Source organism: Gracilinanus agilis, chromosome 4, assembly GCF_016433145.1.
Source record: "Gracilinanus agilis isolate LMUSP501 chromosome 4, AgileGrace, whole genome shotgun sequence".
Classification (NCBI taxonomy): Eukaryota; Metazoa; Chordata; class Mammalia; order Didelphimorphia; family Didelphidae; genus Gracilinanus; species Gracilinanus agilis.
In genome coordinates, this window is record NC_058133.1 from 421,804,207 (window position 1) to 421,817,784 (window position 13,578).

A 13,578-nucleotide genomic window follows, 5' to 3' on the forward strand; every position below is an offset into this window, starting at 1 on the left:
CTACTAAAACTATTCCTTACAAAGTTAACTTACCTTCTAAGGTAATCTATAATAGATTATAAAAAATAGTTATAAATAAATAATATATAATAAATCTGGTAACTTTTTCTTAGTCATCATTCTACTCAAACTTCCTGCAGCTTTTAACACTGTCTGCCACCCCTTCCTCCCATCTACTGACCTCACTTGACTTTTATGTTGCTTATCTGTTTTGTTCTACCAGGCTATTCCTTCTCCATCTCTTTAGCTGCATCTTCTTCCTTCTCCCCATTAGGATGGATTTCCCTCAGAGGAATCTCCAGGCACTAATTAATACACAGAGCACTTGTAATGATGTTGTCAATTTTTTTCTCTTCTCTCTTACCTAAAGTTCTATTCTTTTCATTCAAAAGAAATTTCTGCCTTTACTCTCAGTCTCTCATGAGCTGGGCTTGGGAAGGAGGGGAACAGTGTGAGTATGGAGAGAGAAGGAATGGTTCCCATCACTTTACTTACTACTTTGAATTGACTTTCTTCCCCACCCCTTTCCCCCCCCAAATGACTGGACCAAATCATAATAACACCAACAGTGCATTAGTGCACTTGTTTTCCTATAGTCCCTCCAATGTTTGTCATTTTCCCTTCATCATCTTTGTCATTTTGTTGGGTTTGGGGTAGAACCAGAGTTCATTTAGTTTTCATTTGTTTAATTATTATTTGGCGTAAATACCACCCTTTCTTGATCTTCTTAGTTTCCCTTGGATCTGTTATATCCATGAAGAAGAAATCCAGATGTTAATATCCATCTCTTACCTCCAGTTCCATATTACCAACTGATTGCTAAACTTAATGTGTCTAAATCCATCTTTCCTTTAGGCATCCCTATTTCTGTTTAAGGGACCTTCATCCTTCCAGTAACCTTGGAGGCACCTATGACTCTAATTTCCCTCACCTTCCATATCTACCTTTTGTATCTATCTTTGCAACATCTCTCTGCATTGATTTCTTTCTACCCATTCCTACAGCCAGTACCTTCAGTCCCTCCCTTATCATCTCTTGCTTATGGTAATAGCTTCCTGATCTCTCTCCTTGCTTCCATTCTGTCCACTGCCCAATTGATCTTCCACACAACTGCCAAATTAATATTCCAAAAATAAGTCTGTGGTTTCCTATTGCCTCTATGATAAAATATAAATTCTTCAGGCTTTAATTTAAAGTCCTCTGACTTTTCCCTCAGCTGCCTTTCCAGACTTTTTACTCCAGCCATTTTCAACATGCTATCTCCCATCACTCACCCTCCACTCCATCCCAAATGCAACATGCAGTTCTTCATTTCTACTTCTTTGAGTGCCTTGTTTCTCCCAGAGTTTATTTTTAGCTCAATCCAGTATAATCCAAGAGTCTATCCCAGGCACTGGGGATATAAAGACAAAAAAGAAAAAGAAACAGTTCTTGCCTTCAGAGAATTTGCATTCTACTAGAAGGGAGTGTGGATAAGTGAAAAAAGGAGTATATGTTCCTCACTCTATATATATTGGCAATGAATTGAGGGAGGAGAGAGCAGGATCCAGATCTCCTCTTCTCAGTTGTTTCCATCCTGAAACAATGTTTTTATTTATCTGGATTTTATAATCCTAGATTTAGTGCTGGAAGGGACTTGTAAAATTATCTAGTACAGCTCTTCATTATACAAATGGAAAGACGTAAGATTTAAGTAACTTGCCTAAAATCACACAGATATTAAGTAAATAGCAAACAAAATTTGAACCCAAGTCCACAAATCCAAATGCAGTACTGTTCATAATCTTATGCATTCTCCCTAAATAAGAATTTACAAATTAAATTATACTCTAATCCAATATTATTCTTGGCTGCTGTATTTTTTTCGTTTGGCAAGAAGATCAAGTATCTATAGTCTGAGGCAGTTTCTAGGCCACTTGCTATAGTGACTGATTTTACATTGGAAAATTTTAGGAAATGGTCGTCATTGGTCTTGATGTCTGTCCTTTTACCTGTTGGCCAAATTTTTTTTGGTACTAGCCCTTTTTTTTTTTTTAAAGAGGTCAGGTTAGAACTGTTTCCATTAATTAAATAAATTGTATCATATTTAAATGTCCTCAAGGGCCTTGACTTTAAATGTCATATATAATTCTTTAAAAAAAGAGTACTTTGAAAAAAGTGAATCATGCCCCATTTTTTATGGGAATCTTTTTAAACATCAAAGCAAAGTAAACTTGCCATGCCAAAATTAAATAGATCAAGAGGTTCAGACTCTGATGCTCTTTTGACCTGGCTTCATTTCTTCCCTCAAAGTAGTTTTGTTGTTGTTGTTTTTCACTTGCATGAAACTTGCTGTTTATCTTGTTTGGGGAGCCTCTCTGATTGCATTGTGTTGTAGGGCTACAGATTTTGAAAAATAATGCTGTGCTGGTACATTGGAAATAAGCTTGTTTTCTTGCATGTTTGTGGACAAATGCATGCTGTGTTACTCTCTTTTGCTCTCCTTGCCATGAATTTGCCCTTTCCTGCTAAAATCGATTCTGTGCTTTTGATTTTTATTCACTGAGCACTTTTTATTTTAAGGGGGATATTTTGGCTCAGATTGGCTACATCGAAAGCCTCAACCAGTCACCACCTTCATCTTCTTCTCCTTCTCCTCCTTCTATAAATGAGGTAAAAGAAAATCTTGAATGCAAGAGGAAGCTACCATTTAAATTAAGACCATTTCCCAAAATAAAATGATTCTCCTTTGGAAAGCACCTGAGTGTTGCTGTTTATGATATATAGGAATATAGGATATAAAAGATCTTATATATCTTTTTATATAGTTTGATCATGTGCTCATGGGAACATTTCCTTTTTTGGGGGGGGAGGAGGGGAAGGAAATACCTTCAACTGGAGATCTATTAGATTTGACAGTTGTACATCTTGACTTAAAAATTCTCATAGGCCTTTTTTTTTTTTTAACATTCATATAAATGTATTTATTAAGCATAGAAAATTCAGGCATACATGGATCATAATCAGGAAATGTTTGCCCACAGACCAGTATTTAAATCAGTGCTCATCAAAATGAGAACTCATTAAGATAAGCCTTAGGAACTCAACTTTAATAACTTCCAATTATAAATCTCAAGTATGCCATAGTCAAGTAGAGAAGACATGCAGAAGGGAGGTGAACCACGCAAAGGTTCACAAGAAGGACAAAAATGGACTCAAGCAGAATATTGTTTTTAGAACATTTAGAAATGAAAATGGTTGTTCAAGATAGACTAAAGCAGTTTAGTTAGCTTTCCCAGTATCTCTTTGGATCCTTCTTCCTGGGGCACAGTAATGAGAGTTTCTTAAGTCTTTCACTGTGTAGGGACAAAGGATGAATTGATGAGCTTCCCATCCAGTCAAGAGAAAGAAAAGATGGGGGAGAGTCACCTTTCCCTAAATGAGAGAAATCCCTCCTCAAAATTCTGCCTCCTCATAAACACACGGAGAAGACACAGGTATCACTGGCATTGCCCATTTTCCTATTATAGAGGTATTTTACGTGTTGTTTCTAGCCTAACTTTTTTCAGTCTGGTTTCAGAAATTAGTTTCCGTGTATAGATAGGTTATAGGTGCACCAAACCTAAAATGAACACTTCTTTAAGGTAGTTCCTTCAAGTGCCAGTCTGCTTTGCTGAGGAAGGAAGAAGAGGGGAATTCCTTTGGGGACCTCCTGTCAAATGTGTTCTGCCAAATTTGGTCTGGAAATTACAGACCTTGTATATTTTTAATTCCTAGTTTCTTCTCATTCTAAGATAAAGTTAGTTTCCAGAACTGTCAGGTTAAAGCTAATGCTGGAAGAACTTTAGAGATCATCTAGTCCAACCTCTTCAGTTTTCAGATGTTAATAAAGTGGCCCAAGATCATTAAGTAGTAAATGAACTTGGGCCCTGTCTCTTGAGGGATGTAAGAATGAGGCCTCCAGGTGCCGGGTAGGGGCTGCTGCTTCTCCCATCTCTGTCCCTGTTCTTCTCTCTCCACTTGGACAGCTTCTGCAGCACCCTTGCACCAATGTTAGGACTTTGGCATGTCTTTCTCAAGCATTCCAGAAGTAGCCTGCTTGCAAGCTTCAGCTGCTTAGAGGTCATTCAAAAGGAGATTGAAGTTTGAATGGAAGTGAACGGGCCCAGACAGAGAAAATTCTAAGCCCAGATGTGGTTTTAAAGCATTGATAACGTTGACTTGAAGAAATAGAAGGGACCCTAGAATCCACCCTGATCATTTTACATAGAAGGAAACTGAGGCCAGAGACATTAATAACTTTTTTAGATTCACAGCAGAGCCAGGATTTGAACTCAGTTTTGATTCCCAGTCTAGTTTTCTTTCCTAACCAAGTAGTTGGCACTATATCTCTTGTTTAGCTATTTTCAGTCATTTCTGACTCTTCATGGCCCCATTTGGGATTTTTTCAGCACAGATAACTGGATTGGTTTGCCATATCCAGCTCATTTTATAGATGAGAAACTGAGGGTAAACAGGATTAAATGACAGTCCAAGGTCACACAGCTAGTAAATGTCTGAGGCCAAATTTGAACTAATGAAGATGAGTCTTCCTGATTCCAAGCCCAGTGTTCTATCCAGTGTACCACCTACCTGCCCTATTTTTTTTATTAGAATACCTTTTCTAATATATTCTGTTTCATTGAAGACAAATTTCTTTTAAAAAAATATATCCCACTTTCATTCTAATCCACCTTCCCTTTTTTCTTCTTCCTTTACCTTTCTTTTCCTTACCTTCCATTTCCTGGTCTTTACTTCTTATGAATCTTTGAAAGTCCACTTTGTACAAAGTACTGGGATAAGTGCCATGGTGGATACAGAGATTAAAAAAATAAAGACACATTCTCTGTTTTTACTAGTGGAGTTCAGGCAGTAACAAGTTCTCAGAAGAGATATAAATAGTTCAGAAGTCTCCTTTAACACTTGGATTCAAGAATACATCCCTAATCTGTTGAATATTGAGGGTGGATTCAAAAGATCTCTTGAGTTCTAGTCCCAGCTCTGCCATTAACTGGTTGTATGAGTGACTTCACTTCTGTAGATCTCTTACTCCAATTCTTTTTGTTACAGATAAAGACCTGTAAGGTCCTAACATTCTTTTTTTTTTTTTTTTTTTTTTTTTTTTTAGGGCAATGGGGGTCAAGTGACTTGCCCAGGGTCACACAGCTGGGATGTGTCTGAGGTCAGATTTGAACCTAGGACCTCCCATCTCTAGGCCTGACTCTCAATCCACTGAGCTACCCAGCTGCCCCCAGGTCCTAACATTCTTAACATTTATTTTCATCAAATAATATTCCTTGCAATCCTCTTCAAAATCTCCTTTGAAGCCTTTCTTTGTATATCCTCCTATTACACTGAAAGGGAAAATGGGCTGGGTTTGCTAATATCCCTTGTGTCAACTTGTAAAAAGTTTTTTATGTGAGTTTTCTAACTTCACTATCAAGTTGTGAGGACTTTGATTTTCATGCAATCAGATGTTCTTCAATATCTCTTATTAGAAAAATGAAGGACTATAAGGATCTAGTAGCCAGAAGAATTAAATTAAATTAAATTGCCCACAGTTACATAGCTAAACTTTGATTCATTCATTCAACAAATCTTTATTCAAGTACAGGATGGAAGACTCTGTACTTGTTTTCGTGTTACTTTATCTTCTACCGAAAGGGAAACCTTCACTTCCTACATAAAGTAGTCATTCATTACAAAATCTCACTAACTGCTATACTTAAATGGACTATAAAATAAAATGCTTCAAGTAATATGTATAATTTTGTGGCATTGGTAATTAGGAGATCTTAATAGGATACTATTCTATTTGGATGAATTTCATAAAGAAAACAGTTTTTCTGTTAGAATTTTTCTCTTTTAAACCCTTTGCCACCACCAAAGAGGTTTTGGGTATATTTATGAATTATTAAACTGGACCTTGGGGGGGGGATCAAATTTTCATTATAAACACTTTGTTTATAATGTCCTTGTACATTCATAAATAACTCATGAACTGGAACTATTTAAATCATGATTGCTTATTAATAGTCCCCCCCCCCCCCCGCCCCCAAAAAGGTTTTGAGTCAGAAGTCACTTCAAGATAATGTAGCAAGAATATTAATCTACCTCTTTTATATTTGTAAGGAAAAGGTTAATGGGAATTTTAATAGAAACATCCCTTCATTGAATTTAAAGTCAGTAAATTTGAGATAAGCTAAAGTTTGGGTACAAATCTGGAGAAGCTAGATCTGTAAATGTTAAATTCATTTTTTAAAAAAGGAGTCCCAGTTGTCCATTTAGTATGCTGGAAAGGCAACTATCATTAGATTGCAGTTAATGGTTCAAAATGTTTTGTAGTGGCTAATTAATTGAAAAGCTCTTTCCAAATGTATTACTCATAATCTTGCCCAGTTCTTTGGTTCAAGAAACCAAGACATGAGTTATTAAAGGCATTCTTCCAAGAATAATCACAAAACAGATACTTCCAAAGAGATTAAATTTTTTTCTAATGGTACAAAGATTGGCTACAGTCATCACCTATGATGGTTGTTAAGAGTCTAACAGTAAATGTTATCTGTTCTGTGCTAAAGTGATATATGTGTGGATGCAAATGCTCATTGCCCTTTGGATGAAGTTCTTGGTAATTCAGTCTCATTGATAACGTTTCACATAGTTTATAGCCACACAAAAACTTAACCATTTAGTTATCATGTCAGTTTAAAGCTTCATGCTGTCTTCCTGACTAGATTCCATGGGGAAAAAAGGGTCAGAAAAAAAAGTTGATTACTACCTTTTTAAAAAGGTTTATTTACCTTTTTTCTGATATGCTTTTGTGATTTCTTTGCTTCTCTTCTCTGCCTGTCTCTCACACACATGCGTGCGCACGCACACACACACACTCATTTTAAAACAAAAAAGAAAACTCAGAAATTATTTAACCCAGCTCTTTGATTTTACAGATGAGTCACAGAAGCTGAGTAAGTTGCTCAGGGATACACAGTAACAGAATTGGGATTTGAAACCCCTTCCACAGACTCCAGATCTAGCATTAAGAAGAGAATTGTGTTCCATAAGTTATTCCCAAGGTCCCAAACTGGTTGTAATAAATACTTATTACAAATAATTATAAAAATAACAAAATTCTCTGGAATTTTTTTAAACTTAGTAAGCTTCAGGGTGGTTGGTAATTAAAGACCTGATGCTAAATTTAGGACTGCTTTTCAATGATAACCAGCAAAGCCAGCTTCTGGGGCATGATTTAATACCATTATCAAGAATTATTGCAGTCCTTGGACTGGAATCAGAAAGCTTTTTTATCGTCTCTGATGCTTAGTGGCCACAGGCACAATTAAAGACCCTTGGTTCCTCCATACCAGGGTAAATCCCAATTCTAATTGTAATCTTTAGTTTTTAAATACTATCTGAAGCTTACAGAGTTAAATGCCTTGGCAATGATCACACAGTCAGAGATGGGATTTGAACAAGGGATTTGAATTCCCCTAGCCTTGATACTGCTTAACTATTTGATAAAATATACATTATCCACTTGAATCCTAGCAGAAATCAAAGTATATATCAGTCAAGTAAGGCAATAGAATAATCACATAAAATGTAAATGTTTCAGGATCTCTCTAGGAAACAGACCTTGTAGAAAAGGGGAGGGAGAAGCCAAAGGGGAAAAGCCAACCAATAGCCAGCAGCCTCTGGGAAAGGAGTGAATAAGGCAGGGGTCCAGGTCCCAGAGTGCCAGGAAGCAGACTGATAATGCACTGCCTCCTTTTAGCGACATAACTAATAACGTGGATGGAATTGTCAAAGCCTTGACAAGTGTGAACCACTAGAAATTGAATAACTGGAAGTCACGAACTGTTTGTCTTGGTTTGAATGACAACGCTGAGAGAGAAGTGGAATGCTCGTCCACAGGGATAGACATACGAGTAACTAATGCTACAGGGTTGTAAGGGATTAAAATGAATCACTTTGGAAAACAACTTAAAGATATATTTCTATCCTTGTTAGGCTTTTTTTTTTTTTTCAGGATTTGAACTCATTCAGGGATGTGCCAGGCTGGTTCACACCAGATTGTTCCTTGATATCACTGATAATTAATTTTTACCACTACTAACATTTGTTCCTTCACTTATGATTATAGAAAATGGTAAGTTTATAGGAAGAAGTGCAAAGTCCTTTGAGAACGCTTAAGAAAGAAAGAAAGGAAATATCATTTCCTTTGGTGGGGGGTGTAGGCATCCAGGAGCCATTTGATGGTTCCCAGAGTGAACTTTACTCAGCTTCACAACTCTGTTTTTTTGTTGTTGTTTTTTGAGTATAGTCTGCTTTCACTCCTAAATGAGCTGTGGAGTATTAGACCTTTAGCATAGTAAATGTTTAGCATGTTGTTGGAGAGCCAGGTATCAGATGAGTGTTTCCTTGTGAGCTGTATATTGGAGAAGTACAAAATCTTATGGATGAGATAGCTTTCTGTTATTAATATTTAACGTAGTAAAATCACTAGGGAGTTTGTTAAAGAATAGAGATGTTTGCAATTTAAAAAATATTTCCCTAAAATATTAAACTAATAAAATATACATATTTTATGCTAAAAATAGATGTTAGATTTGCTGGAGGGGGGTTAATACTCATCTGAAAATATTAGAATAAAGTTATATACTCAAATGTAATATTTTGTCCTTAGGAAAATCACAGGCATCTGGTTTGTTGTTTTTCTAACCCCCTTAAAAATACTAAAATAAAACTATTCAATTATAAAAATTTGATTCTTAAAAATAGCCATCTAATTGGCTGTTTTTTAAATACTCAAATGAAAAATTAAAATAATATTGTATATTCAAATGTAAAATTTTATTCTTAGAAAAAGAGGGGGGCATCTGTCATGGTAGTAATTAGTTCTCCATCTTTATATGATTAAAATACAAAAGATCAGTCCCTGTAACCTGAAGTGTATTAAGGAAAAGTGGGTTGGGCATCAGCTCCTCCCAGCATTTTCTTGCCATCTTCTGTTTTTTAAATACAAATTTAATATCCTTATGATTTTTTTTTCAGTACCACTTTGTGTGTTCAAGCCTGCACTTGCTTATACTTAAGTCTTAAGAGTTTTCCACCTGAATCATAAACATTCCTTTTCTTTCTTTGCCTTTCACAATATAGGTCAGCAGTGCAAATGACCCTTGGTCAAATTGGAATACTGGTAAATCTGGAAACTGGGACAGCTCAGATGGCTGGGGAACCAAATCAGAAGGTTCCTCTGCTCAGAAAAACACTTCCAACAACTGGGATGCTGCCTTTGGTCATCCACAGGCCTACCATGGACCAGGTGAGAGAAAGCTCTTCTGCGCCTTCAAGGAGCCCAAGTCATTCACACTAGATATAAATTTTTAGGCATGTTAAACTGTTACTTGTGATTATTTACTGAATTTCCAAGCCATTTTTTGGTTCTCCTGATGCCAGATGCTGTTAGTGTTAAAAAGAATATATGGGATCTTTGAGAATGGATGGTATAGATGGATCTCAGAGATAGTATGGATGGAGGAGGGATTGTTTGCCCAGGCCTAAGCTGGTTGTAGTTGGTGAGGGAGAAAGCACACTCTCCTCTCACAGTTGTTGTTGGTATAATCTATGCCTCCCCTCCCTGACAAGCTTGATTGGATAAGCTTGTCAGTTACCCCTTCTAGCAGTTTGCCCAGGCAGAGAACCCCTGAGAGGTTGCATGGATGGTTAACCTCTCTAGGTCCCAACCTGAGGTTGGATTAGTTGTTGATAAGGGCTATTGATTGGATAACATTATATATGACTGCATATTGATCTCCCCTCCCCAAGGGCTTTGGTATAACCACTCAGAAAGGTACTTGATGATAAACACTGTATTGAATCTATTGATGGGGTAAGGAAACAAGGTAACAGGATTGAGGATTTAGGAACCCTATTGCTAATTATTTGGCTATTAATCTAAATTATTGATCAAGGTCTGGAGATTGCTAGGGTTGATAGAAACTTGAGGTTCTTCACCCTCTCTCTAACTCTGATCTGACTTGGCCACAGCCAAACCAGAGATTAGGGAAGGCTTTTTGATGATGTTGAATGATGAATCAGTAAAATCTCTCAGCTCTATTAACAATGAAGTCGATTGTTCTCTAGCTCTCTCAGTAGGATAACAGGTCACAGGTTTCAGGCCTACCCTTTCACCCTTCATCTCCCACCTTCCCAAGTCCCTGCTCCAATCTGGGCCCACTTGTCTTGTTACTTGGGGATATTTATAGGGCTGGGGCCAACTGCTTTTTGCCCTTGGCTCATGGCACCTGGGAACATTCCAAGGTTCTCAACTGCCGGTCCTGTCATTCAAAGTGGCATCCATCTTGTCCCAGATAATGATTTTAACAATAGTTGACATTCTTTTCAAAGTACAGACAAATGTCAATTATCCATGAAGAAGTTGTCTGCTTTGTGACACCTGAGGATATCATTATCTCCTTTACTGCCCATTTGGGCCTCAGGACTTATAATAGGACTAAGAAGGCCTCAGGCTCCTTTTGTATCTCAAAGCTAAATGTTTAGCTATTATTTGGCATGAATTGTGCCAGTCTGTGCCCCAGGTTAGCAGAGGGAACTGAGAAACAACTACATGACAAGAGGAACCATAACTGGGCATATGCAGGTGGTTGCCTGGGCAGAGCATGCAGGTGGTCTTTGAAACAAAGCACAAACACTGTAGAGGAGAGTCCCAAGAAATCCAGACTACTAGAGTTCTCATTCTCTTCCTTCACTTTTATAAATCTCTTTGTCTCTGTATAGTAAGGTGGAGTGCCTGAATCCCTCTTCCTACAAGTGTGGAGCCAGCTGGCTCTTCCTAACCCAGGAAACAGCATCCCTGGCTGGCTAGAACAGAGGCACAGAATGACTGCTAAAATTGGAGAAGACAGGACAAGCTCTGTCTGTCAAGGGTACCACTATTTTCCCAGAGAATCTTTTAGCAATAAAAACCATTTAGTCTCACCTCCTGACCTAGGCAGGAATCCATCTCCCTCTGCGAATGACCTCCTACTCACCCCAGCACCAGCCAGTGATAAGGAAAGATTTCTCTAACTAGGCTTTTTTAGAAAATTCATTTTATTTATTACATTTAAATACCCAATTAACTCCCTCTTTTCTCCCCTTCCCCCCATTAGAGAAGGCATAATTTAACACAAAAAAAATTTTATATTAGGCTATGGCTTGCTTATTCCTCTCTATCATCCTCTTTGAAGATGGGCACACATCATTTTTTAAACAATATTTCTGTTGCTGTATATAATGTTCTCTCATTTCTATTCATTTCACTCTTCATAATTTTATGTAGGTCTTCCCATGTTTTTACAAAATTATTTTTTATGGTACAGTAGTATTCCATCACAATCATATGCTATAGCTTGTTCCCCTATTGATGTACATCCCTTCAATTTCTAGTTTTTGCCACCACAAAGAGAGATGTTATAAATATTTTAGAATACATAATTTCCTTTATATTTTCCTTCATCACCTTAGGAAATAAACCTAAGAGTGGTATTGCTGGATCAAAAAGTACACACAGTTTTATGAGCATAGTGCCAGATTACGTTCCAAAATGGTTGAATCAGTTCACTGTTCTACCACAGTGTATTAATGTCCCCATTTTCCCACATTCTTTCCAACATTTGCCATTTTGCCCTGTTTTCATTTCAACCAATCTGATAGGTATGAGATATCTCAGCGTTTGGGCTTTTATTTCTCTAATCAATAATTATCTAGAGCATTTTTTCAAATAGTTATATATACAGCTTTGATTTCTTCATCTTAAAAAACTTCATATCTTTTGATAGAAAAATGGATCAGTGGAACAGAATATATATACAACAGACAGTTATAAAAGATTACAGTAACTATGTGTTTGATAAAAATAAAAATCCAGATTTTTTAAAATAAGAATTCACCAATTGGAGGATGGCTCATATTCTTATATATTTGTCAAAGTTCTCTACATATTTTAGATATGAGGCTTGTTTATTCATAAATTTTTCTCCTATCGCTAAGTCTAATCTCTGTTCTTCTAATATGCTTATATTTCCCTTTTTGCCTAGGTAACATATCCATTTTGATCTTATCTGTGTAAATTGTGTAAGTTATTGGTCCGTATCTACTTTCTACCAAATTGCTGTCTAGTTTTCCCAACAATTTTTGTCAAATAGTGAATTCTTATTTTAAAAAAACCTGGATCTTTATTTTTATCAAACATAGTTACTGTAATCTTTTATAAAGGTTTTTTGTATATATGTTCTGTTCCATTGATCTACTTTTCTATTTCTTAGCCAGTACCAGGTAGTTTTGATCATTACTGCTTTATGATATCGTTCAAAATCTCATACTCATAGACTACCTTCTTTACATGATTTTTCTATTAATTCCTTTGATATTATTGATCTTTTGGTTTCCAAATGAATTTTGTTGTTATTTTTCTAATTCACTAAATTAATTTTTTGGTAATTTAATTGGGACGGCATTGAATATGTAGATTGGATTAGATTGTCATTTTAAGTATATTGGCTCTGCCCATCCATGAACAACTAATATTACTCCAATATTTGTATCAAGTGTTTTATAATTATAATTCCTGTATTTTATGGGTTTGTTTTGTCAGATATATTCCTAACTATTTTATGCCATCTATAATAGTTAGTTTAAATCAGTGATTCCCAGCGATCCAGGGGGCAGTGATGGCCACAGGTGCATTTATCTTTCCTATTAATTGCTTTTAAAATTAGAAAAAAATTAATTTCCAGGGGGCTAAGTAATATTTTTTCTGGAAAGGGGGCAGTAGGCCAAAAAAGTTTGGGAACCACTGGTTTAAAGGGATTATCTCTTACAAGTTCTTATTGCAGGATATTGTCAGGGATATGTAGAAATGCTGATGGGTTTATTTTATATCCTGCTACTTTGCAAAAATTGATAGTTTCAACTAACTCTTTAGTCAAATCTCTAAGATTTTATTTATTTATGTATATATGTCACGATGTTATCTTTAGAAAGAGATAGTTTTATTATCTCTTTGTTCATTTGGATTCCTTCAGTTTCTTTTTCATATTATTGAAATATCTCTAATGCAATACTCATTTCACTCCTGATCTTATTGGGAAGACTTCTAACTTACCATCATCACAAATATTTGCTGATGGTTTTTAATATATACTTGTTAATATTCTAAGGAAAAATCCACTTATACCTAAAATTTCAAGTATTTTTAATAGGAATGAATAGGTTTTGTTGCCTTTTTTTTTTTTGTCAAAATCTTTTTCTGCATCTATTGCTATAATATAATTTTTGTTACTTTTTTATGTTAATAGTTTTTCTTATATTAAACCATCTCTGCAAAACTGGCATAAATCTTGTTTGGTCATAATATATAATCTTTGTGATATGTTGTTTCCTTGCTAATATTTTATTTAGGGTTTTCACATCTATATTCATTAATGAAACTGACCTGTAATTTTCTTTCTCTGTTTTTGCTCTTCTGGTTTAGCTATCAACACATTTTTTTTTTTCATA

General features: G+C 35.9%; 1 protein-coding gene across 4 annotated transcripts in view; it reads left to right on the forward strand.

The window, feature by feature from the left end:
• The window catches only part of SNX9 (sorting nexin 9), a 107,505-nt gene that overhangs the window by 54,349 nt on the left and 39,578 nt on the right, over window positions 1-13,578 (forward strand). For 3 of the 4 annotated variants that reach the window (XM_044671775.1, XM_044671777.1, XM_044671776.1), the window contains exons 5-6: window positions 2,563-2,652; window positions 9,175-9,340. In XM_044671775.1, the coding sequence (XP_044527710.1) occupies window positions 2,563-2,652; window positions 9,175-9,340 (256 nt within the window). The remainder of the gene's footprint in view (window positions 1-2,562; window positions 2,653-9,174; window positions 9,341-13,578) is intronic. The other variant, XM_044671778.1, reaches the window with a different exon arrangement.